The sequence below is a fragment of the Lagopus muta genome, chromosome Z (genome assembly GCF_023343835.1).
Source record: "Lagopus muta isolate bLagMut1 chromosome Z, bLagMut1 primary, whole genome shotgun sequence".
Taxonomy (NCBI): domain Eukaryota; kingdom Metazoa; phylum Chordata; class Aves; order Galliformes; family Phasianidae; genus Lagopus; species Lagopus muta.
The window spans coordinates 36097194-36120980 of NC_064472.1; the positions used below are offsets into that span (position 1 = coordinate 36097194).

Here is a 23787-nt window from a genome sequence, read left to right on the forward strand (position 1 = left end):
GAATCAAAACTGTTTCCTGATGGTGAATTTGTTAAACAGTATATAGAAACCATGACAAATATGCTGTGTCCTGGTTAAAAAAAAAAAAAAAAAAAAGATTTTTCTGGAATCAGTCTGCCTCATGAGACTATAACCAGGTGAACTGAAGAAATAGGAAAATCTATCAAAAAAAATTTGGTGAAATTTCAAATTTTATGTTTTGGCGATAGACAAAAGCACTCATGCTACAGATACAGCTCAACTTGCCATTTTCAGTAGAGGTATTGATAATGAATAGAATATCACTGAAGAAACAGCTTCTGTGGTGCCACTGAAAGGCACAACTAAACTCTTGATCTGTATGTGTCACTAGAAATTACATTAAAGCAATTTTCTTTAACCATTGTCAACAAATCTGGTATAGCTACTTTTGGTGCCCTGGTGCATGGTAGAAAAAAAAGGGACTTATAAAATTAATAGGAGATGATACCATTTCTGCAGGTAATTCCCATTTGATGAAATTTCACTGCATCAGACATCAAGAAAATTTATGTGCAAAAGCTTTAAATATGGATAAGTTCATGCAAATTGTTTTCAAAGCTGTGAATTTCACAAGGTCCAGAGGACCAAAATCATCACCAATTCTAGGAGTTCCTTAGAAGTATGGATGCTGATTATGGGGTCATCACTTGCTTTTCTGAAGGAAGGTGTCTATGTCTGGGTAAAATTCTAAAAAGGCTTTATGATTTGAAAAGTGAAATCAAGGCAATAATGGAGTCAAAAGGAAAATTTGTGCCAGATCGTGAAGATATTTTTAATAAAATATTTCTCTTTTGGTAACTCTTCTCCTCACTTATTGGTCATCTGTTGAAACATCTACAAAGTAAAAGTCTGTTGAGCTGTCCAGCTATGCTGGTTGCAGCTGCAGATGTAGAACAAGCATGGCTCTATCCAGTGTTATATAGTTGCAGTCCAATTCTGGCTGAGTGAGACAAATCACAAAAATCACAAAGGGAACAAAAAACTGAGGAGGAAAGTGGAGCAGACTTTCCAAAGTGTTAGCCTGTAGACAATGAATAATAACATTGCTGGTGGGACTATTGTCAGTTTGGTACTGGCCTTTGTAATGTAAAATTATTTTAACTCAGAAATTCTGCATAGACCTTTGGCATAGAGTTTCAAATGGTTAGTAGTATATATATATATGTATTTGGAATTCTATGGAATTAGAGGAAATTAAAATAAAAAATGTAGGTGGAATGGTTTCCAGAGGCAGTCTCTGCCTTTGCAGCAAGCTTTCCCACACACATTTCAGCAGCTGTGACTCATTGTGGAGGCTGATATTAATTGCTGGTGCCAATGCTTTCATAAGTACACACTGATTTAAAGTGGCTCAGTGTTTGGGTGCTCAAAGAAAGATGTCATCGGAAACTGCCTCTAACTGACTAAGATCCTCTAACTTCAGTGAGGATTAAGTGCCTAAACACATAAACATCCTTTCTGAAACTCACCAGCTATTCTTCTGCATTTTAGGAAATATCTTCCTTTATGCTGTATGCCCTCTCCAAAAGACTAAAAACGGTGTCTAGAGGACTTTTTTTTTTGCCCTTATATATGCTGTTTCTCTGGAAACTGTTCTTACATGGCCCTTGGTCACCAAAAATGGATTAATCTAAAATGTTTGGGAGGGCACTGATGGTCTATTGCAATCTTTTCTTAGATCATGAGGCAGTGAATAACCTAGGTAGACTTGGCATTCTCTACAAGAATAGCACAACTCTCATAGGACAGAGCAGTGAGGTTAAAAACAGGAAGGACAGCTTCAATTCTTAAATCACTGGGTGTTGTGTAAACAATAGCACATGTTAATTTTTATAACTAGCACTGATCAATGCAGTTAATTACTGTAACTGGCATATTGTCCCAAGTTGATAATTGGTCTGAAGTACATTTTACAGTGGTAGTGCTCTTTATGTTGGCTTACGATAAAAGCACACAAATAATGGGAGATGTGAAGTTTTAACAAACCTCACGTATTAGATTGTTCACTCCATAAGAAACTGGAGGCATAGCACAATGTAAATCCTGGTTATAATTTCTTTTAGGAGAGGTGCTCCAGCCATCTTCTTGGCCTCATGGACTCACTCCAACAGTTCCAAGTTTGTCTTGTGCTGGATGTTGTCTTGCAAGAATAGAGGGGAGAATCAGAATCCAGCTCATCACATTTCTGATACAGCACACTGCCGATTCACGTTGAGCTTTTCAACCACAGATACACTGAATCAGTATTTCTGTGCTGTCAGTCAGTCTTTCTCTGTTGTCAGTCAGTTGATGGCCCATACTAAACTGATACTGGGGATTGCGCCAGGTCAGGTGCCAGTGTTTTGCTCTTGGCCTTCTTGAACCTCATTAGGTGATCATCAGCCCACTTCTCCAGCTTGTCCAGATCCCTCTGGATGACATCTCTTCCTGCTGTTTTATCACCTGCACCACTCAGTTTGATGTCATCTGCATCACTCAGCTTGGAGTCACCTACAAATTTGCTAAGAGTGCACTTGGCTCATCTTCATCAACAAAATGCTCCTGAAGGGCTCACCACTCACTACTAGTTTCCATTTGGACAGTAAGCCATTGATTGCAGTTCTTTGTATATGGATAACTTTAGATATATCCGCCCATTTCTTTATCCACTGAGTAGTCCATCCATCAGATACATGTATCTGCATTCTACAGGCAAGAACGTTGTGTGGGAAGGTATTAAAAGCCTTACAGAAGTCCATCACTGGCAATATTACACTGTGTATCTTGCACCCATTTGAATTTACTGACAATAGCAATTTAATTTCCCTGGGAGCCTCGCACATGGTATTTTATAAGAATGAGTTGCCTTTTGATGGTAAGCGCAAAACAAAATAACACAATTCCCAATAATAATACTAAATCTGACCAAGTCAAAATACACTGATTAATATTGTGTTTATGGAGAACCATTTCATTCAGAAAAAAAGCTAGAGAGATTAATGATTATGTAACATAATATAGCTAGTAAAAATTTAATCAGAAATATACCTACAGCACATAGTAGGTGATTTTCCATATATTTTCTTTTTTTTTTTTTTTTTTTTTTGCATTACATACAAAGTATGTGAATGACATTTGACTTTACAAATTAAATTAAATAAAAAGAAAAAACAGATTAATTCAAAAGTAACTTTTCGGAAGAGAACTAGTCTACCTTAGTTTAAAATTCTAGCTGTGAAAATCAGCTGATATACTTTTTTCTTGGTTATTTGTCTGTTCAAACCCATCTTTCTACCTGAGCAACTGCACTAGGCCTTACACGTAAAATATAACAATTAAAATTTGCAAGGTTCCTTTGAAGGTGCAATTTATGATTGAACAGGCCCTATTAATTAAGCAACTTCTTCAGATCTTTCAATAATGAAATCTGTTAATATTCGACCTTATCAAAATATATTGTTGAGAACATATAATCCATTTGTTTTATTTTGTTTTTAATTAGATTATCAGGGCAAGAAATAGGAGAGAAAAAAAAAACAAAAGGAAAAAAAACTATTACAAGAGAATAATCTGAAGAGATAAATTTATGTTAGGTTTATTATTGATTTTAACCAAGTACAATGTTAAGATAAAAAAAACTCACAGAAGAGATGAAATTTGCTCAATGCTGCATTACTTTTATAGGTGTGAAAACAGTTTTCAGGGGAGTTACATATGTGAAGCCAGAGTAGTGAAATAGTGAATTGCAACAACTGTGCCTGATCATCTGTGGGAAGGCTCCCATGAAACTCCAGTGTCTGAACTGGGGACTGGAGCATTTGGTTGGGCTTGACATGATCTGTTTTTCATGAGAGGTTTAGCTTTACCTTTGCTGAAAATGAAACACCTCATGTTTATGCCGTTTGTTAAGCGGGAGTAAGATTAGTCATTTAGGCATCTAAGTGTTTTGATGGATAAGGCTGCTTCCGTGCTTAAGAGCAAGCATGTGCTTTGATAATCACCTGATCCAGGGCTTCTGTTGGTCATCTGGGCAGACTGCTGCAGTTTTCTGGCTCTGTTCATCAGTGTCTCTTTGTAGCCCACAGGAAGTGACTATAATTTCTGAAGGCTTAATTCAGCACACAAAGAAGCTCATAAAAAAGAGAACAACACATAAAACTGCTAACAGTAAGTAACCCCTGCAATATGACTGTATTGGATGCTTCAATGAATTCCTAAAACCCAATAGGAGGTAGCAATAGAATTCACAAGTAGAAATAGAAGAAACAAAAGGACTATAAAATTCTCATGCTTAGTCTGCACCAGCATAACAAGGCTGCTAATTTTTTGAAGGAGAAATGCTTGCTGTAGCACATGTGCTACAACCCAGCTTGCTTCTATGTAGTTTTCTATCAATAGGTCTCAGGGCAGTGGTAATTCCGTGTGAGTAGTGAGGAAGCAAGAGCACAGAGAGTTGAGATGTACAACCTAAAATCACCCAGTACACTGATAGTAGTAGTCTCAAGTCTCATATGCAATAGAAGCTCCTTCTCCGTGAAGAAGTCCAGCATACTCTCAGATCATTCAGGGGACTGTAAAAGATCAGTAGATAAAAACTAGCAGGATTTTTCAAAAGACTGAAACACTTGAGGTCACTTCAGTTTTTCTGTCTATTCCTATGAATCGTTCCTATGAATCTGACTTCTTCTTTGTGATTTTTTTCACTTCAGCTTGTCTTTGAACTTCTTTTTCTGACTGAAGGTGAAGGCAAAAAACACATTAATTGCAGCCATTTCCTAGGCAGAGCCCAATCTTGCCGTGCTAATTCTGAATTAAGAAAGGTAAGAAGCAGCAATTCATATATAGAATTTGGAATAAATAAATTAAAAAAAAAAAAAAAAAAACAGAAACCAAACCAAAACAAAAAACCAAGAACAACAAAAAAGCCTCCTTCATCATTTCATTAATATGTTCTAGCCACAATTGCTCAGAAATGCTGAGTCTAAATTCCAAAATACAAAATGCTTTTATATGCTTTTTAGCATTTAAAGTTTAAAGAATGTCTTTATAAGTACTGATGAGGACTATCTAAGATAATGTTCGAATGATTGTAGATAAACTATTTTAAGAGTATGGGTATGGCAAAACTTCAAAATAAGTTTCTAGAGTAGCAGTGTTATTGTTGGCTACTAACAAAAAGTGGGGGTGGAAGAAGTATGAGCAATGCAAAAATTTTTGCAATGTCTATATCCAAATTGAAAAAAGCTTGTATACTGAAAATACATCACTGCTATTTGGTTTTATTTGCATTCCTTACCTGGTCTGATCAGAATATTAGTATAGTAGAAGTAAGACCACAGTTTTTCTGCCCTGACTTGTAGAACTGGAGATCCCATAAATTAATCTGCTCTTACGATAGCTAAGGTTTCTTTGCTGATGTCAGGGTTTTGTATAGCTCAAAAAAAAAATCACTATTTCAAGATTTTTGTCCTATATTTTATTGCTGAATTTGAATAGAGAGTTTGAATACTGTTGAGGCAGAGCCTTGGTTTTTAGCTCTGCTCAGTTTCCTGTACTGTTCTACAAAAGAGACAAGTGAAACTTGTATCTTTCAAAAGTTTCATAATAACTTCTGAAAAGACTGACAGTTATCTATCAGAAACAGAGATGTGCTGAAATCCTGCAATGGAAAGATCATTTGTGACTTACCAGGAAAATCTGATACATAGTAAGCACTAAGTGAGTTTGAAGTGCCTAAAATGAACAGCTGGCAGAAGCTGCATGATCACTAGTCCTTGTTCTCACGGGGAACTTCAACTTTCCTGTTGGAAAAACAGTGCAGCACAGAATTAGTCTAGAAGGTTTCTAGAGTGTATGCCTGACTCAGCTGGTAAGAGAGCCTACCAAGGGAGGCACCCCGCTAGACCTGCTGTTCGCAGACACAGAAGGACTGGTGGGAGATGTGGTGTCAGGATCTATCTTGGACAGAGTGATCCTGAAATGGTAGAATTCTCAATTCTTGATGAAGTCAGTAGGGGAGGCAGCAAAACCACTGTCTTGGACTTCCAGAGGGTGGATTAGAACTGTTCAGAACTCTGGTAGGGAGAGTCCCTTGGGATTCAGTCCTGAGGGGTAAAGGGGTCCAGGAAGGCAGGGTGCTCCTCAAGAAGGAAGTCATAAAGGCACAGGAACAGGCTGTACACCTGTGCTGTAAGATGGACCAGTGAGGAAGAAGACTGGCGTAGATGAACACGGAGCTTTTCCTGAGGTTTCAGGAGAAAAAGAGAATTTACCTCCAGTGGAAGAAGGGAAGGACAAGTTGAGTACAAGGAATTTGTTAGGATGTGCAGGGAGAGAATTAGAAAGGCAAAAGCCCATCTTGAACTCAACTTGGCCATTGGGATAAAAGAGAATAAAAAGCATTTTGTGAATATACTGACAGTAAGAGGAGGACTAAGGAGAATCTCCATCCTTTATGGGATGCATAGGGGACCATGAACACTGAGGAAGAGGCTGAGGTTCTCAATGACTTCTTCATGACTGTCTTTAAAAGTCAGACCAATTATCCTCAGGGTTCTCTAGCCTCTAATTTGGAAGTCTTGGATGGGGAGCAGAATTAACCCCCCAAGTTCAGGTGGAAACTCTCAGAGCCCTACAACTTCACCTGAACCGTCACCCATGGGACCAGATGGGATTTACCTGAGGATGCTGAGGGAGCTGGCAGAGTGGTAACCCAGCCACTTTCCATCATCCATCAGCATTCCTGGTCAACTGGAGAGGTCCCAGAGGATTGGAAACTTGCCAGTGTGACTCCCATCGACAAGAAGGGTCATAAGGAGGATCTGGGAAGCTTGTCAGCTTGAGTTCTGTGCCAGGGAAGGTTATGGAGCAGATCATTTTGAGGGATGATTCCCTGGTTTGTGAAATAACCAGGAAATCAGGCCTAGCCAGCATGGATTCATGAAAGGCAGGACCTGCTTGTTCATCCTGATCTTCTTCTATGGTTAAGTGACCCATCTGGTGGATGAGAGAAAGGCTGTTGATGTAGTCTACCTAGACTTCAGCAAAGCCTTTGACGCTGTCTCTCACAGTATTCTCCTGTAGAAGCTGGCAGCCCATGGCTTGGACAAGCTTTGTTGGGTAAAGAACTGGCTGGATGGCCGGACCCAGCGATCGGTGGTGAATGGAGCTAAATCCAGCTGGTGACTGGTCACGAGTGGTGCTCCTCAGGGGCTGGTGCTCGGGCCTGTCCTCTTCAATATCTTTATTGATGATCCAGATGATGGGATTGAGTCCGTAAATATGAATACAAGGCAGACTTAATTGAAAGTCCTGAATATCATGAAAATGTTACTAGAGGCTTGGAGGCTCTTGAACTTCATTCTTTCCTTCCCATGACAGAAGTCTGATCTCATTTGCCTAATTTGGTGGAATATGTTCTTTAAGGCACTGGTTTACACCAGTGAAAGTGCAGTTAAGTTCCCTTCATCAAATACCTTGTATCTCTGAAAGTGATGTTTCAAATAGTGACTAATGTAAACAACTTTTATTCCACTCTGTGCTAGAAGAATAGTTTAATCATACCTTATTTGCAGAACTTTTCTGAAAGGCTCCAGATAAATGCTTCTTCTCCATACCTCTGCTGTGCTTCTTAAATTCATGTACTGTATTTACATACATTGAAGACAATGAAAACTATTCTTCATAATTAGAAGAACATGAAAATTTTAAGTTCTAAAAAAACCTCATCATTACAAGACAAATGTCCCTCTCCCTTCAAACAAAACAAAACAAAACAAACACAAAAAAAACAAAAACCAACCCCAAAATCCCACCAAAAAAATCCCCATCAAAACAAAAAAAAAAGGCTGAGATGCAAAATAATTTTATAAAATAGTCTATGGTCAAACATGATTGAAAAAGTCATCCCTCAAGTTTAGGATTTAGCCACTATGTGAGTCGTAACATTAAGGAAATATTTGGATTTCATGAATTTTTCGGTGCTCATTTCTTCAGTGAAGAAGTTCACTGGTTCACTGGAAAGTTTTACTGCATCTTCTGACTTTTCCAGTGCTGTCTCCCCACCTCCAGGTTTGTACAATGGCCAGGCACTGCAAGTTGCATCCTTATTGCATCACTGCCCCTTGAACCATTTTGATACATCTCAACCCATGGGAAACAAAATCAAAAACATGGTCAGCTGTAGTTTTAAATCCACAGAATTGGTAAAATAACTCCTTAATGAAGAAATCTTAGAAAAGTTGAATCCTGTCAGAAGACCAGTAAGGGTCTGTGTATTCAGACAACAGCTATCATCTGCTGATTGTTTTTGTAAACCACTTTCCTGTATTAGCACCTGAATGGCCTGCATGACTTCCCTGTTGACTGACTGACTTTTGCAGCTTCCCCAGGGCGTTAAGAATAAAGGCAATAAGGTTCTTCCAGTGCCTGTGGGAGGAAGCTGACCTCCAGGAATGGTAAGTCCTGGGGGCTACCTGTGCAGATTAGACATCTCTGGGCTCCTGATATGTACTGGTATGGAGATGCTCAGTTCCTTCACTTGCATTTGCAACATCCCTAAAGATTCAGACTTCTCCTGTGCATAAAGAGCAGTGCACAACTCTCAGTAGATATGTACAGTTGCAAGTTTTAGCTGTCCTTGAAAACTTCAGGAAGATGTATTGATGCTATGTACTCTGGAGTGCCACTTATTGACACTTCTCATATATCATACTTACAGCTGTACCACATAATTAATTAATTAATTGTCTCACATATGCTTTCACATCAGCTTCTTCTCAACAACTTTCAGTTTGGCGGTGCAGATCCCTTTATCCAAGACTGCAGGGTAGATTCTTCACTGTACTCTCCATGGAGGATCCCCTTATCTCCCACTATACCTAGAACAGAAGCCCACACCCAGCTCATTGCTCTACAAAGCCATCAAACCAGGCTTCAAACACCAAACCTGTCTCTTCATCCATCTTCCTTGCTTGTTATAATCATTTTATCTCTGCTCTTCTGCTGCCTTTTGCAGGTATCTTGGGATAGAAGTTCAGGTGTCTCTACTGAAGCACATAAACAATGTACACATAGCTACTGGAAAACAGCTAATACCTCTATATACTCAAATAGAAATTTTCAAAGATGATGGTGATGATTAGAGTAATAGTCATAGATATTGAAGGACGATTCAGTTAAGTAATTTAATATGACTGATTCCAAAGGAAAACTGGACTTTGTCATTCAAAATCTGCTTTTTTTCTTTGATGGAAGAATAGTTGATCCCCGCTGTATGCATCTTTCTTGCTTATGTTTCTAGTTTACGTCTGCAAGTAGTGTACTTTCTACTCATTGGTGACCGTTTAGTCTTAGAAACACCTACCAAAGAAATGCAATTTGCAAGAAACACCAGAATTTGACTATCTTCAGAGTCTGCACTTAACTGCAGTCTGGGTGTTGTTCTGATATTTGTTTCATTTTAAGCATACAAACATACTGAAAACGGTGAGGATGTTATTAATACCACTGTCATGTCAGCTAAGAATCACATTTAATCTCAGCCTTCCAAATGACAGATCAGTTGAAATCTGAACAAGTCATGAAAAGACATGGCACAAGACTAACATGGTTTAATTTCATGCTACCTCTTTTCACAGAATTGTGGAATGTTTTTTCCTCTCTGCAACCTATGCCAATGCTCTGTCACTTGCCCACTAAACAAATGCTTGTGGATGTTTAGACTTGTCCTCCTGTGTTCCAGTTTATGTCCATTACATCTTATCATGTCAGTGGTCACTGCTGGAAGGAGTCTGATTCCAGCCTAATTCTTCCTTCAGGTATTTATGGACATTTGGTGAAATCTTCTCTGAGACTTCTCTTTTCCAGGCTAAGGAGTCCCAGACTTTTCAGCCTATTCCCATGAAGAAGTGCTTTAGTTCTTCATCATCTCAGTGGTCCTGAGTCACACTCTCTCTGGTATTGCAATATCTGTCTTCTACTGGAGACCTCAGAATTGAACACAGAACTCCGGGTATGGCCTGACTAATATGATTAGGGTGGAAGAATCACCTCTCCTGATCTGCCTGCAATAGTTTGCCTCATGCAGCCTAGGATACGATTAGCCTTCATAGTGGTAAGGTCAAATTGCTTACTCATGCTCAACTTGATAACTCTCAGGGCCACCAGGTACCCTTCTGCAATGCTGCCTTTGAATTGGGTATCCCTGAGCATGTCCTGGTGGCTGGGGTTGTTCCTCTTCAAAAGCAGGACTCTAGGCTACTTGTTGACCTTCATGAAGCTCTTGTCAACCCATCTCTCCAGCCAGCAGAGGTCCCTCATGCTAATGTGAACTTCTGGTGAATCTGCCACTCTCCATGGTTTTTGAGTAATCAAAAACTGCTTGAGTAATCAGCTTTCTGAAGTAGTGAGACCATAATATTTCGCAGGTTTCGTGGTGAATGGGTCTCTTGCGTTAACATATGACTAAATCAAATGTATTGCCATCTGCTGGTAGGAGCTAAAACTGCAGCTATTTAAGGGACTTCACTTTCTGGAGTTTCTGACAGTACTGTCTCTGAGTAAATTTTGTCTGTTGTAGGATGCTCGTTGTAGTTTGAGTGGGTGTAGTATTTAGCAGGTCTTGATCTGTCATTTGAACATGGCATTGAGGATTGCAGAGTCATGAAGTCTGAGGATTTTAATGCCCCTGAACGCATCCTGTCTAAAGCAATCTGTGCAGGCTGGAAATTCTGTTCTCCCTTTTTAGACTGCTCCAGCTGTGCTTAGGATACTAATAATAAGTACTTCAAGACATGTAACAATTAGGTAAGAAGCAGTGGTTCCAAATCTCATAACAAATAAGCAGTAAATAGTTGCACCAAGGTGTAAATCTACAGTGAATTATTCCATCCTCCTCTTATTGAAGCCAAAGCTAAGCAGCAAAAACAATTATCTGAGCAATGTGCCTTTTCATCAGTGTAGCAGGTGCTATGAGCAGAGTAGCAGTGTGTCATATCAGATGTTATTATTGAAGAAAGCAGCTGTATTCATGACTGTGCAGCCAGACATGTATTTTGGTTAGGATAAGAACAAGAGTAGAATTTGAAGTAAAAAGAAGCATTATCACTGGAGGAAACTTATGTACACATTTTCATACAAAATACTAAAAAACAGAACATGGATACGTGGAAACTTTAATAAATATTTTTCTTTGTAAAAACAAATTCATTTAGCATTTTTTTCCTCCTGATTTTAAAGCTGTTTTCGATTCTAATTAACTGATAGTGGTGACACAGATTTAGTGATCAATAGCAGTTTGGATGAATTCTTTTAAACCATGCATTCCACCCTCATTTCTTGTGATCCACTTAGAAAATCTTAAAAATGTGTTGTTTCTTTTTTTCATAAGACTTCTGGGGCTTGCAGAATATGCCCTACGAGGAGAGACTGAAGGAACTGAGACGGTTCAGTCTAGGGAAAAGGGGGCTGAGGGGAGACTTAGTGCTCTCTTCCAGTATCTGAAAGGAGCTTACAGTGTGAGTGGGGTTTGTCTCTTCTCACTGGTGACAGGTGACAGGATGAGGGGAAATGGCCTCAAGTTGCGCCAGGGTAAGTTTAGGTTGGATATCAGGAAAAACTTCTTTACAGAAAAGCTGCTTAAGCACTGGAATAGGCTCCCCAGGAAGGTGGTTGAGTCACCATCCTTGGATGTGTTTAAAATCCATTTGGATGTGGTGGTCAGGGACATGATTTAGCAAAGAGTCGTTAGGATAATATGGTTAGGTCGTGGTTGGACTCGATGATCTTTAAGGTCTTTTCCAACCTGAGTGATTCTATGATTCTAATGCTTTTCCCTTGAACCCAATTTTTGTGTCTACAAGTAGAGATAGAGTACCTAAATACAATTAAAAATATAGCTGCTTTTCTTTTGGTTCAGCTTCCAGATTTTCAAAGATATTTGTAATACATTGTTTCAGAAATGTTAGAGAAGCCTCAATTGGTTCCAGAAACAATACATGCTAAACTTGATTTAAATTTCATATAGACATCTGGCTTGGGTGTTAGATTTGCCTTTTCATTTGATGTTCAGAGACCTCTACCCACACAAATTTTGTTTGCATGTCAATTTATGAAGTAGCTGTGTATTTTGCTTTTTCTATGAATGACAGTGTGGCTTCAGAGCAAGGTTACCAGTGTTTCTGTTACACAATAGTGCCTGATCAGTGTTCAGGAGCTGAAAAGCTAATCTGGGAGTCAGTATTGATGCAAGCCAGCTTTTATGTTTCTTCCATGAAATTAATTAATGGGATTTGTAATTAATGGGATTTGTCACCTGATACGGTGTCTGCTCAGCCTCGACGGGGACTCCTGGTGCTTCCACCACTACCCTGCTTTTGACATACGGCAGGGTTGTGTCCCTTGAGTATGTTTTGACCCTCCTGGGGTCACCAGCATCCTGCCCTGGCCCTCCCATTGTAGCCTCCTTTTGCTCCCAGACATGATCTGTGTAACCATCCACTGAGCTGTGAAACGATGTGGGATAATGAGGATGTTAGGTGCAGACTTACCATTAATGCTGTTCAGGCTTGTCTGACTCATTTGGATGCAGTAGGTTAGGGAAGGATCAATGCAGGTATTACCTTACATAGTAAAAAAAGGCCTTTTCAATAGCAGTGCAGTGACTTCTGCTTTCATATCCACATCTAGAACTGCCTGATTTTACCATCTGATTCAACAGATCAGAATATGCATTTTGTGCACCCAAAGCAAAACAGCATTTTAAAATTCCATCCTGAAAAGCAATCTCGGTAGAAAAGGTCTAGAAAATTATTTATTGCCTTAGGTTTAACAATGTATATGGAAACCAATGGAAAATACATCTTGAATCGCAGAAAGTCAACAAGCAGAATGTTTCATCTTACTAGAAGGACACCATGACAGTTATTTTACTGTTAGTAGGTTATGTCACTATAACTTAAATGCTGACTACAAGCAAAATTGAGCCTGAGAAATTTACTGGAACTCAAATATTTGTACCAACCACAGTTGTGTTGTCATTATTTGATGTCAACTTTATCTCCTTTGGCTATCAAACTAGTTATCATTTAATGACATTAGGAAGAATATGTGAACAAATAGTTTACTCTTCCTTCATTGCAGGGTGTTTTATCAGTTTTGGTTATGGTAAAGGGGTAATTATTTGTTTTGATCTTCAGCCTTTGTGTATTGTGCATACTTCTGAATTTTTATTGTGTAGAAATTGTCTCTGATGAGGAGGTACAGATTTGAACAAATAAAAGTGTGACATATTTGCTAAAAGAAAAAAAATGTTGTTCAATGAAGTCATTAAGGAATGAGCCCAGGTTCTCTTGACCTGTCTCCATTTTTTATTTTTTTTCTATCATTTGTTATGGAATTCAGTAACTCCATGTTGTTCTGATTGCCGTCACGTAGAGATAAATTAAATGTAGGGTCTTTATTTATTTATTTTTCTGCACAACTGATGTGCTGCAAAGAGGATGAAAGCTGATCATGCCTGCTAAACTATGTCCCTAATGGCGACATCTGCACCTTTCTTGAACACCTCCAGGTATGGTGACTCAACCACCTCCCTGAATATCCAATGCCTTACCACTTTCAGAGATGAATTTGTTCCTAATATCGAACATGAATCTTCCTAGCACAACTTGAAACCATTACCTCTTATTGCTAGTTATGTGGGAGAAGAAACTGACAGCCACCTCACCATAACCTCCTGTCAGGGAGTTAAAGAAGGTGATAATGTCTCCCCTGAGCCTCCTCTTCTCGAGACTAGGCAATCCCAATTCCCTCAGCTGCTCCTTTTAAGACCTGTGCTCCAGAGTGCTCACCAGCTTCATTGCTTTCCTCTGAACATGCTCCAGGGCCACACTGTCTTTCTTGTACTGAACACAGTACTTGAGGTGTAGTCTCAAATGCTAGTACAGGGGGACAATCACTTCCCTGACTCTGCTGTTTTTGATGCAAGCCAGGATGCTTGGCCTTCTTGGCTACCTAGACACACTGCTGGCTCATGTTCAGCTGGCTGCTGACCCACGTCCTGAGATCCTTCCTTCTGTGCAGCTTTCCACCCACTCTGCCCTAAGCCTGTAGCATTTCCTGGGGTTCCTGTGGCCAAAGTGCAGGATCTGGGGCTTAGTCTTATTGACCTTCATCCCACTGGTCTCAGCCCATCTATCTAGCCTGTCCAGATTGCTCTATAGGGCCTTCCTTCTCCCAAACAGATTGACACTTCCTCCCAGCTTGGCGTCACTTACATTCTTACTGAGGATGCACTCAATACTCTCATCCAGATCAATAAAGCCCTAGTACTGACCCCTACAGAACATATGACTATGATTCTGTGATTCTTTGATTATTCCCCATCTGGATTTAAATCCATTTATCACCACTCTCTGGGCCCTGCTCCTCAGCCATTTTTTTACCCAGAAAAGACAACACCTGTCTACAGAATCACAGAATGGCCAGTTGGAAGGGCCCTCAAGGATCATGAATCTCCAACACCCCTGCCACATGCAGGGCCACTAACCTCCACATTTAATGCTAGACCAGGCTGCCCAGGGCCTCATTCAATCTGGCCTTGAACACCTCCAGCAACGAGGCATCCACAACCTCTCTGGGCACCTGTTCCAGAACCTCAGAGTTGCAAGAGCACACTGCTGGCTCATGTTAAGCTTTTCATCCATCAAGACCCCCACCCAGGTCCTTCTCTGCAGGGCTGCTCTCAAGGACCGCTCCTTCCAGTCTGTATGGATGCCTGGGATTCCTCTGGCCCAAGTGCAAAACTCTGCACTTTGCTGTGTTGAATCTCATCAGGTTCAGCCGGGCCCACCTTTCAAGCCTGTTGAGGTCCCTCTGAATGGCATCCCTTCCTTTCACTGTGTCAACTGCAACACTCATCTTGGTGTCCTCAGCAAACTTGCTGAGGGTGCACTCGATTCCGTCATCAATGTCATTAATAAAGATGTTGAAGAGCACCGGTCCCAGGACAGACCCCTGGGGGATGCTGCTCATTACCAGCCTCCACCTGGACATAGAGCCATTGATGACCACCCTCTGTCTGCGGCCTTTCAACCAGTTTCTTATCCAATTTGGAGATAAGGATGTGGGGGGGGACCATGTCAAAGGCCTTGCTCAAGTCCAGGTAAATGACATCGGTTGCCTTTCTCATGTCCACTGTTGGCGTCACTCCATCATAGAAGAGCACCAGATTGGTCAAGCATGACCTTCCCCTGGTGAAGCCGTGCTGGCGGTTTCGGATCACACGCCCTATCCTCATGTGATTAAGCATGTTATGCAGGATGATCTGTTCCACGATCTAAGCCATGAGCTGCCAGTTTCTCCAGGAGAGTACTGTGGGAGACAGTGCCAGAGTCTTTGCTGAAGCTGAGGCAGAGAATGTCCACAGCCTTTCCCTTATCTGCCAGGCAGGTCTTGTGGTCAAAGAAGGAGAGGAGGTTTGTCAAGCAGGACCTACCTTTCATGAGTCCATGCTGGCTAGACCTGATGCCCTGATTGTCCCACAGTGCTATGTGATTGCACTCAAAATGATCTACTCCATAACATTCCCTAATACTGAGGTCAGGCTGATGGGCCTGTCATTTCTTGCATCATCCTTCTTGTACACAGGTGTCACACTAGCGAGTCTCCAGTCCTCTGCGACCTTCTCAGTTGACGAGGACTGCTGATAAATGATGGAAAGTGACTTGGCGAGCACTTCTGCTTGCTCCATATGTACTCGTGAGTAGATTTAATTGAGTCCCAGATGCTTGCGATAGGTGGAATAGCAGGTCACTGTTTCCTCCTGAATTATGGAGGTTTATTCTGCTCCCCATCTCTGTCTTCCATGTCAGGGATCTGAGTACTCTGAGGGTAACTGATCTGACTATTAAAGGCAGAAGCAAAAAAACAGCATTGAGTACCTCAGCCTTTTCCTCATCCTTTGTGGTAATGTTCTCTGCCACATGCAATAAAGAATGGAGATTCTTCTTGGCCTTCTTTTGTTGTTTATGTGTGTAGGTTGCTCCAAAAGTAATTCCTCCCATTTATTTCTGTGGAAACTACACGGCAACAAAATGTAAGAAAATATTGGTCGGAAGGTTCAGCCTCTACTGCCATACACCAATATTTACCTCTGACATTGTTGATCAACATAATAGAATAGTAGGCATTACTTTCAGAGCAGCCTTCATATTTGTGAAAACATTTTTTGTTATTTTTCACAACAGTAGCCAGATTATGTTCTAGCTGGGTTTTTGCCTTCTAATTTCCTCTTTGCAACACCTTTGTACTATCTCGAAGTTGCCTGTCCTTTCTTCCAAAGATGATACTTGTAATACATTATTTCTAATTTTTATTTCCAAGCCTGACTTGTGTCTCATTAATAAAATGTTTGCTTTGTCTAATCATAAAAGCTGCCTAGTGTTGTAAGTCCATGGTGACTCAGGGTAAATCTGTTACTGCATACTTGATATGGTATATGCATACTGAGAGAAGCAAAAAATCTTAAGGGAATTTCTGCATCCAGTGATGCAAACATAAACCAACAGATATATCAGTGTCAAGTTCCATTTGCTGTATTTTAAATGTGTTTTAGGATGCTTTTTTTTTTTTTTTTTTTTTTTTTTTGTAAAGATATGCAATCTAAATATGTATCTATGACAAAGGTTGTTTTTCATAAGAAATAACCATTCATATGCAGTGTTCCATATGCAACACTGTTAAAGTGTAGACCTGCATACAGTGTCAGAGTTTCTCCATGTGGACACCACGCAACATCTGTGTCTACCAGTGCACTTTAACATTTAAACATTGCTGTTAGTCATAGATGAGTACATTGCAGGATTTTTAATTTTTTTTTTTCCTGTAATAAGAAGATGAACAATTTCTTCCATTCTTTTGACCCTAGCATGCAAAACCTAAGTAGTAAACTAAACATTCATGAAAGATTAATTACTTAGGAAATTAGTATCTTCTTATATTTCAGTCGGTGAAACTTCAGCACCAACTGTGCAGTGACAGACGGGACAAAGTTGATGTGGATAACACTTTATAACAGACCGCTCAACCTTCAGACAATCTCCTGTACTGGTGGCATCTGGAGCAGCCCAGTGAAATACAGTCACAATGCCTAAAAATGAAAAGCCAGCCACCAATGAAGGAAATGGTAATTACAACTATAATTATATATATGAAGTGTATACTCTTTTTTCTGCATGTAGCTCAACAATGTGAAAATTTTGTTTTCTTCTTGTTTCTTTTGATGCAAATTTGCTTTTATCATAATTCTTCATCTTTTGTTCAAATGTGTGCTTTACTTCCCCTTTGAAGACAGTTTTGCAAGTTGGTTAGCTGTGGGAAGGCAGTCGCTCTCCACTAGTTAGTAAATGAAAAGATTCAACCACAGTCCAGTTACTTGTTATACATTTATATGCAGTTGGATGGAAAGATTGAGGAAATTAGGGTATAGTGTGGCTTCTGTAAGATACATAAGTGCAATGGCCCTTTCGTTCATTCCTTTCAACATTTAGTGTTAAAATCAAGCACTTACTTTATAGTAAGATAAAACATTAATTCTGTACTGATACTGGAATGATCTGGATACAAGAAACATTTTTGTACGATTACAATGGTGCGATTTTTTTCTGACAAATTGCAAAGCATCTTGTTAATGTGGGAAGTGTTTTAATTTTCATGGACAATAACATTCGTTTAAAGAAAGGATCAAGAATATTGATCTTTTTTAAATATAAGGTTGGCATGACCTTCAGAATGGCAGAACATGAATGAATTCATTCTTGCTAAGTCTTGCTAAATACCAGGGCTGACGCTATGTAAAAGTGCTTTTTTTTTTTCTTCTTTTTAATCTACACTCATAATATGAAACAGTAGTAAAATAAGATATGCTTCTGTAGAAAATTCAGAAAGGACTTAGAATTTTATCAGAATATAACCCATAGTACAGTTAGTGGTGATAATATTATTTTTCCTCCTATATGAGCATCTTCATTTTTTTTTCCCTTTTTTTTTTCACAAATACTGATACTGACATTTTCTAAGCAGTACTTGCTAACTGAGCTTCTTTTAACAAGGAAGAAAAACAGAATTTAGTGTAATATAGGCAAAATATTTATCAGCCTAAGTAAAATTTTTCTTCTTGCTTGAACATAGGCTGTATTTTTCATATAAATTCATGTTTTATATAGACTCGTGATAACAATGCAATTAATAAGTAAATCACATTTCAGAACCTAAAGAGTTCAGATCAGTATCATTTACTGTCATTTCACATGTACGAGGCACTGTACATTTAATATTCTTATCCCAGTACTTGAAGTAAAGTCTTCAGTGAAAATAATGAAAACTTGCCCAGAGTCAATCCAAGGAGGGAAACGGAAGTGAATCCGCAGAGATGGTGGCTTGGAAAACTTTATCTATGCTCTCATGAAGGGGGTGATTTTCTGAGGAGTTCTTTGAATTATCTACTTCCCCTGCCTTCTGCGAGAAACAATTCTAACACTTTGAAGTACTTAAGTACAGCTCAAAAAGAAAATGGAAAAGCAGACCATAGTCAGATGGACTATCTACTGCCAGCCTTCCATTCCCATTTAATCTATGCTACCTCATTCTGTTGTTTTAGAAGAACATTTAGAAGGCAGTCATCATTTTTCCTTACCAGTGGAAAATCAACAAGCAATGCATGGATGTAAATCAAAATAAAATGATTTGTTTCCTATAGTTCCCATCTGTAATTTTCAAATGTTGACTGGGCTAAAACTAGTTGTAGCCAGCTTTACCAGACTACTGGTGTCTTCCTCACTTGGTACTACAAATATTCTGTCTACTTTATATCTATATATATATCTATATGTATATTTATATCTGCCATTCTGATCTATATCATTGGTAGTTTTGATGCAGAAAAATAAACAGTATATTTGCTTGTGTGACTGAATATGAATTATTGTTTTACTTAATAAATTCAGAGCTACTGCCAACAGGATATTTTTTCAGACAGTAACTTTTATTTTAATCCATAGGAAGAAAATACATAACTCTATATGTGAAAAGCATAAAAATTTAGGCATGGTCTCAAGTATTAAGTGTTCTAGTAATTCTAGAATTGCAATTCTTATTCGTAAGGTCTGTGTTTCAATTCATATTTTAGTTTTAAAAAAATCTGGGATACCTTCAAAGGCAGTGTTCTATGAAGGTTTGCTTTTCATTGCTATGACTATGAAATTATCTTTCCTTCTTAAACAGAGTTGCTGGAAAGCTAAGAGGCAAATGAATTCTGAAACACTAAAGGTCAGAAAAAATTTCAACAATTGGTTTTGGCTTCTGCTTATATAGGACACTTCATACAAGATGTAAAGCTGGCTTGCTATTAGTGGAGTTCAGAATAGGATTCTCTCTCCTGTGTTTCTGAAGCCATTCTCAGATTTTAAACTTAGCACTTACCAATATGTGGCGTATATTTATTACCTCATTTGCCTCCAAGAATTAAAATATAAATGGAAGTCTTTGAGCTTTGGCAAAGATGTTTGAATCTCTAAATAATTTTGCATCTTCTAGTGGCAACTCTGTTGATTCTGTTATTTAATGAAATGTAATGAAGAAGACAAGAGGAATATGAATATATGCAACCTATCAAGTTCCAAGCAGATTCTTTATGTTTGCTTTTTGTAATTTGTTTAGCTCATGAGAATTCCTCATAATAACATTCTGAATCTAGATAATACAAAAATGCTTTTAGTTATAAAACATGGAAGTTATCTTGTTGGGGATAGAGATTGGAGAGAGAAACATTGTTTCATCTAGTTGTCAGAATCTAATTGCAGGAAATAGGAAGTCGTTAAAAAGGCCTAAGGTTAAGCCATTTTGGAAAGATGCAAACAAGGTACTTGGCTGTCTCTACAGTGCATTTATTTGCTGTAGGACTGAGCAGAGAGCAATTCTGAACTATCTATCAGGTTCAAAGAAGCCATAAGTCTGGAAATAAGACTGCGATGTTAACTGTACATCAGATTCATGGTACAAATCTGAAAATAAAGTAGAAGAAGCATGATATTCATGATATTTGTTACACAAGAAATAAATAATCTGATGTATGCTTTTGGGCTTTGACATGTACTCTTTTGTTCCTCATGGCTTCTATTTCTGCTTTTTGGTCACCCAGTTTATTAGCTGTCTATCTTTCTGTCACTGGAAAAAATCCAGCTTGGTTTTGCTGAGAGGAAGATACAATAATAATTGCTTGCTAGACACTATCTGCATATGATCCATTTAATTGGCTTAACAATTAATTAATAAATATACACCTATTTTATGACTTAAAAAATAGGCAAAGAATCTGATAGCATTTTTAGGTTCATATGCAGGTCTCCACTGATGTTTTTTCAAGGCATGGATACTCAGAATTGCTTAGCAGCAGCTGGTTTTACACAGTACCATGTTAAGCAGTAATATTACAATAGCAGGCAGTGTTTTATGGAGTAGTTCCAAGAATCATTATCACTTCCATAATGAGAAATTAAGGCAACCTTGTGGCATAAAAAAAAGGTTAATAGAAAAGCATGAAATCTGGCAGATGTCCTCTGGTAATGAAATGCAAAGGATTTGAGAAGATAAGAATAAAACATTTCCTCACTATGCTAGTTGGCCACTTCACAACAAAGACTCCTATGGTTTTATAGATTATATTCTGCCCTTAATTTCCTTGCCAGCCAGCACTCTATGCTATCTCCTAAACTCTCTTCTGAGATTAACGTTCTGTCTCTGACATGTATATTATTTTGAATTGAGATTCAGTACACTCTCTAGCTGTCTGATATCCAGCTATTGTTCAAAACATAAATAAGACTTGAAGAGATGTGATAACTTACTCAAATCAGACTTCTGTTGCCCTTAGTCTAGAATAAAGACAAACTTTCCCTCAGACTAGTAAGTAAAAGAAATCCGTAAGCAATTGGCTTTCCTTGAGCATAGGAAGTTATGGAATATAAATTCAAATATGCCTGTTATTAAACCCATTTAATCAGGGTTGGATGCAGTATCCTAGAAGATTTGACAGCTGAGCAATAGTTTGCTCTGATTTCTTATAAATTCAAGTTATCTGACTCAAACCGCAATTACCTGAAATGAGCTTTATGAGAGCTACAACTGTGAAGAAATGAGGTCCACTTTTCTGGAACCTCGTGTAATTCTAGATATCGCTGTAGCATGTAGGCAGCTTGCTGTCTGTCAACACTTTGATGAACTTTTGATAAGTAAGATGCCATGTGGATACGTTTAAAAAAGTAGAAGACAAGCTGTACACCTAGAAGGATCCTACACAGTGATGATTTTGTTTCTGCATCTAAGACTCTACATTCCTACTTTAATTAGAGCATTTTTGATGCTCTTTGTTTTTCCTACAGAATGGTAATACTATACTGAATTGCAGGTTTTCAGAGATTGCTGCAATATGAGTGCAGGGTTGGATAGCTATGCAGCTTATATGAATGCGTGCATACATGCTATTCAAGACAGACCTGGGGGATAGCAAAGAATCTTTGCCCCTTTCCTTTATGAGTTTTGTTCTCTTGAACTTCTAGTTCTACTCTGAGCTTCAGCTTTTCTTGTCACACAGTTCATGATGTACAGTGCAATACAAAGTTTTGTTTGAATTCTGCCTTTTAAAAATAAATTCTGTGCAATGCTTCAGGCATCACACCCTACAACCTGGAAGAGAGCTCTCCTTCTGTATATACAGCAGAAAGAGAGTGATATCTGAACATTTCACCAAAATCTTTGTAGCTGAGTGCAGCACAGGGAACATTTAAGTGCTTTCTGTGTGAATCATAGCAATGTGCATACTATTGAGTCTCAGGAGAACTGACAATAGTTGTCTGCTTATCATAAAAGGAATAAGAGGCTCTTTTGTTTTGTTTTGTTTTCAGTGTAAGCTCAGAAACAAATTGAGTATGTTTTGTATCTGTAGGTGAGCATGGATCTGTGGAGACAGGAATGTTCTGAAGTTTGGAGATAAAATAATTTTTTGCAGAAATCATTTTTTAAAATGGACTTTGGATGCTTCTTTGGATGCCTGTAGCACTCTCTACTCTTTTAGCCACATGATTCTCTATTATCACTGATTGTTTTTTTGTAGACTCATTTTGTGGAAACAGCTACTCTCATTAGATTTCATGTTTTGTTCGTTTTTCTTTCTTTTTTTTTTTTCATAATTCTGTGAAAACTTGTTATTATTTGTGTGTCTGTGAACTTTTATGAAAAAAAGATTTAAGCACACAGGCCTCACTATTCACATACACTCCCTTCCAACAGCATGCTTGGTACTTTCTTCAAGAATCGATTAGTTTCACATTTAATTTTTCCTGAAATACTTGATTCAGACTATCACATTTTTTACCCTTATGATAAAATTAATTGAAGAAAATTAATTAAAGATTTAAAAATTAATTGAAGTTCAACATCTATACTGGGCTGTATTTAATCCTGTATTACATAGTTCATAGTTAATTTCAATATTATGTTAATTGCAGCCTGACACACTTTCACCGGTAATGCACGTTTCAGTGTGCACGATAAATCTCCATCTGACTGCTTGTTGTATGTACTCTGGGGAATCTCCAGTGAGGCCAGTCTTGTATCTTTAAGTGCTTCCCTGGGAATCTCTTTTTGGCTAGTGAAGATCAGTGAAAGCATTAGCTGCAAATAAAAAACCATGCCCTATTGTGGCATGCAGAGTATATCTTTAGAAGTGCCTGTTGTCATCTTTGCAGACTTTCAATAGCAATGTAATGATCTTTGTCTAATGGAGATCTAGTTACTGTCAGCAACAGAAGGCATATGTCCAGAGAGAACAAAGGAGCACTTATTTTCACATTCCACTGATGATATTATGATAACATTTTTTGCATTGTCTTAAAAAAAATATTGTGCAGGTGCTGTTGCCTTGGTAGCAATTGTAATTACAATAAAATGTTCTGTGAAGGGAACTTAAGGTCTCTTCATCAGTCCTAGTTTTAAAATGCCAGTCAAATTCTGTGTGGTAATACTTTGCATGTTACTGTACAGAGTAAAACAATACCCTGGATTCTTTCTTGTTTTCAGTCTTGCATATTTTAATATTGTCTTTGATACTAGATAGAACTAAGAAGTTGATCCTGACAGTTAGCTGTAACAATTCCTAGATAAATGTTTGTTCATAATTTTTCAGTTAGTCTCTGTGGCTTCATAAAATCTATGAAAGTAACTAGAGAATGGGTGGAGAAAGACAGAATGTAAAGAAGAGTCCAAAAGATTTATGCATGAGTGAAGAAGGAAAATAATTGTACTTTGCTCTGGTCTGAAAACTGTAACGCAGAGATCACAACACGCCACACATCCTGTCTGTAGGAGGGATGGCATACTTGTATATATCAAGCATATACATCTGAACATTCATGCTGTGTTGGAGCCTAATGACAGCTGTCTACTTCCATTCAAGGCACTATTTCTTAGTCATTGATCTCTCACTGCCATGTACCTCTACATATTCCACTGACATGTTGTTCCACATCTACAAACTCAAACAAGGATGCCTGAAGAAAACCTTTCAGCCCCTGTTTTTTCAGGTATTAGTTAGACTGTTTCTGAAGGTACATTGCCAGTGAACTACCAGTTTTAGTAGTGACATGATATGTAATATGTAGTGTTATGATATGAATATGCAGTATAATGATGGATATAATGGACATGATAGAGAATAGTCTTTTTCTTCTCTGT

At 38.5% G+C, this 23787-nt stretch overlaps 1 protein-coding gene across 5 annotated transcripts in view; it reads left to right on the top strand.

Annotated features, from left to right (window-relative positions):
* The window catches only part of TMC1 (transmembrane channel like 1), a 110445-nt gene that overhangs the window by 42287 nt on the left and 44371 nt on the right, over nucleotides 1-23787 (top strand). For 3 of the 5 annotated variants that reach the window (XM_048931943.1, XM_048931941.1, XM_048931946.1), the window contains exon 2: nucleotides 17006-17185. In XM_048931943.1, coding sequence (XP_048787900.1) covers nucleotides 17146-17185 — 40 coding nt within the window. In that variant the 5' untranslated portion in view covers nucleotides 17006-17145. Of the gene's footprint in view, nucleotides 1-3706; nucleotides 4168-4746; nucleotides 4821-17005; nucleotides 17186-23787 lie in introns of those variants that run through there. The other 2 variants (XM_048931945.1, XM_048931944.1) reach the window with 2 other exon arrangements.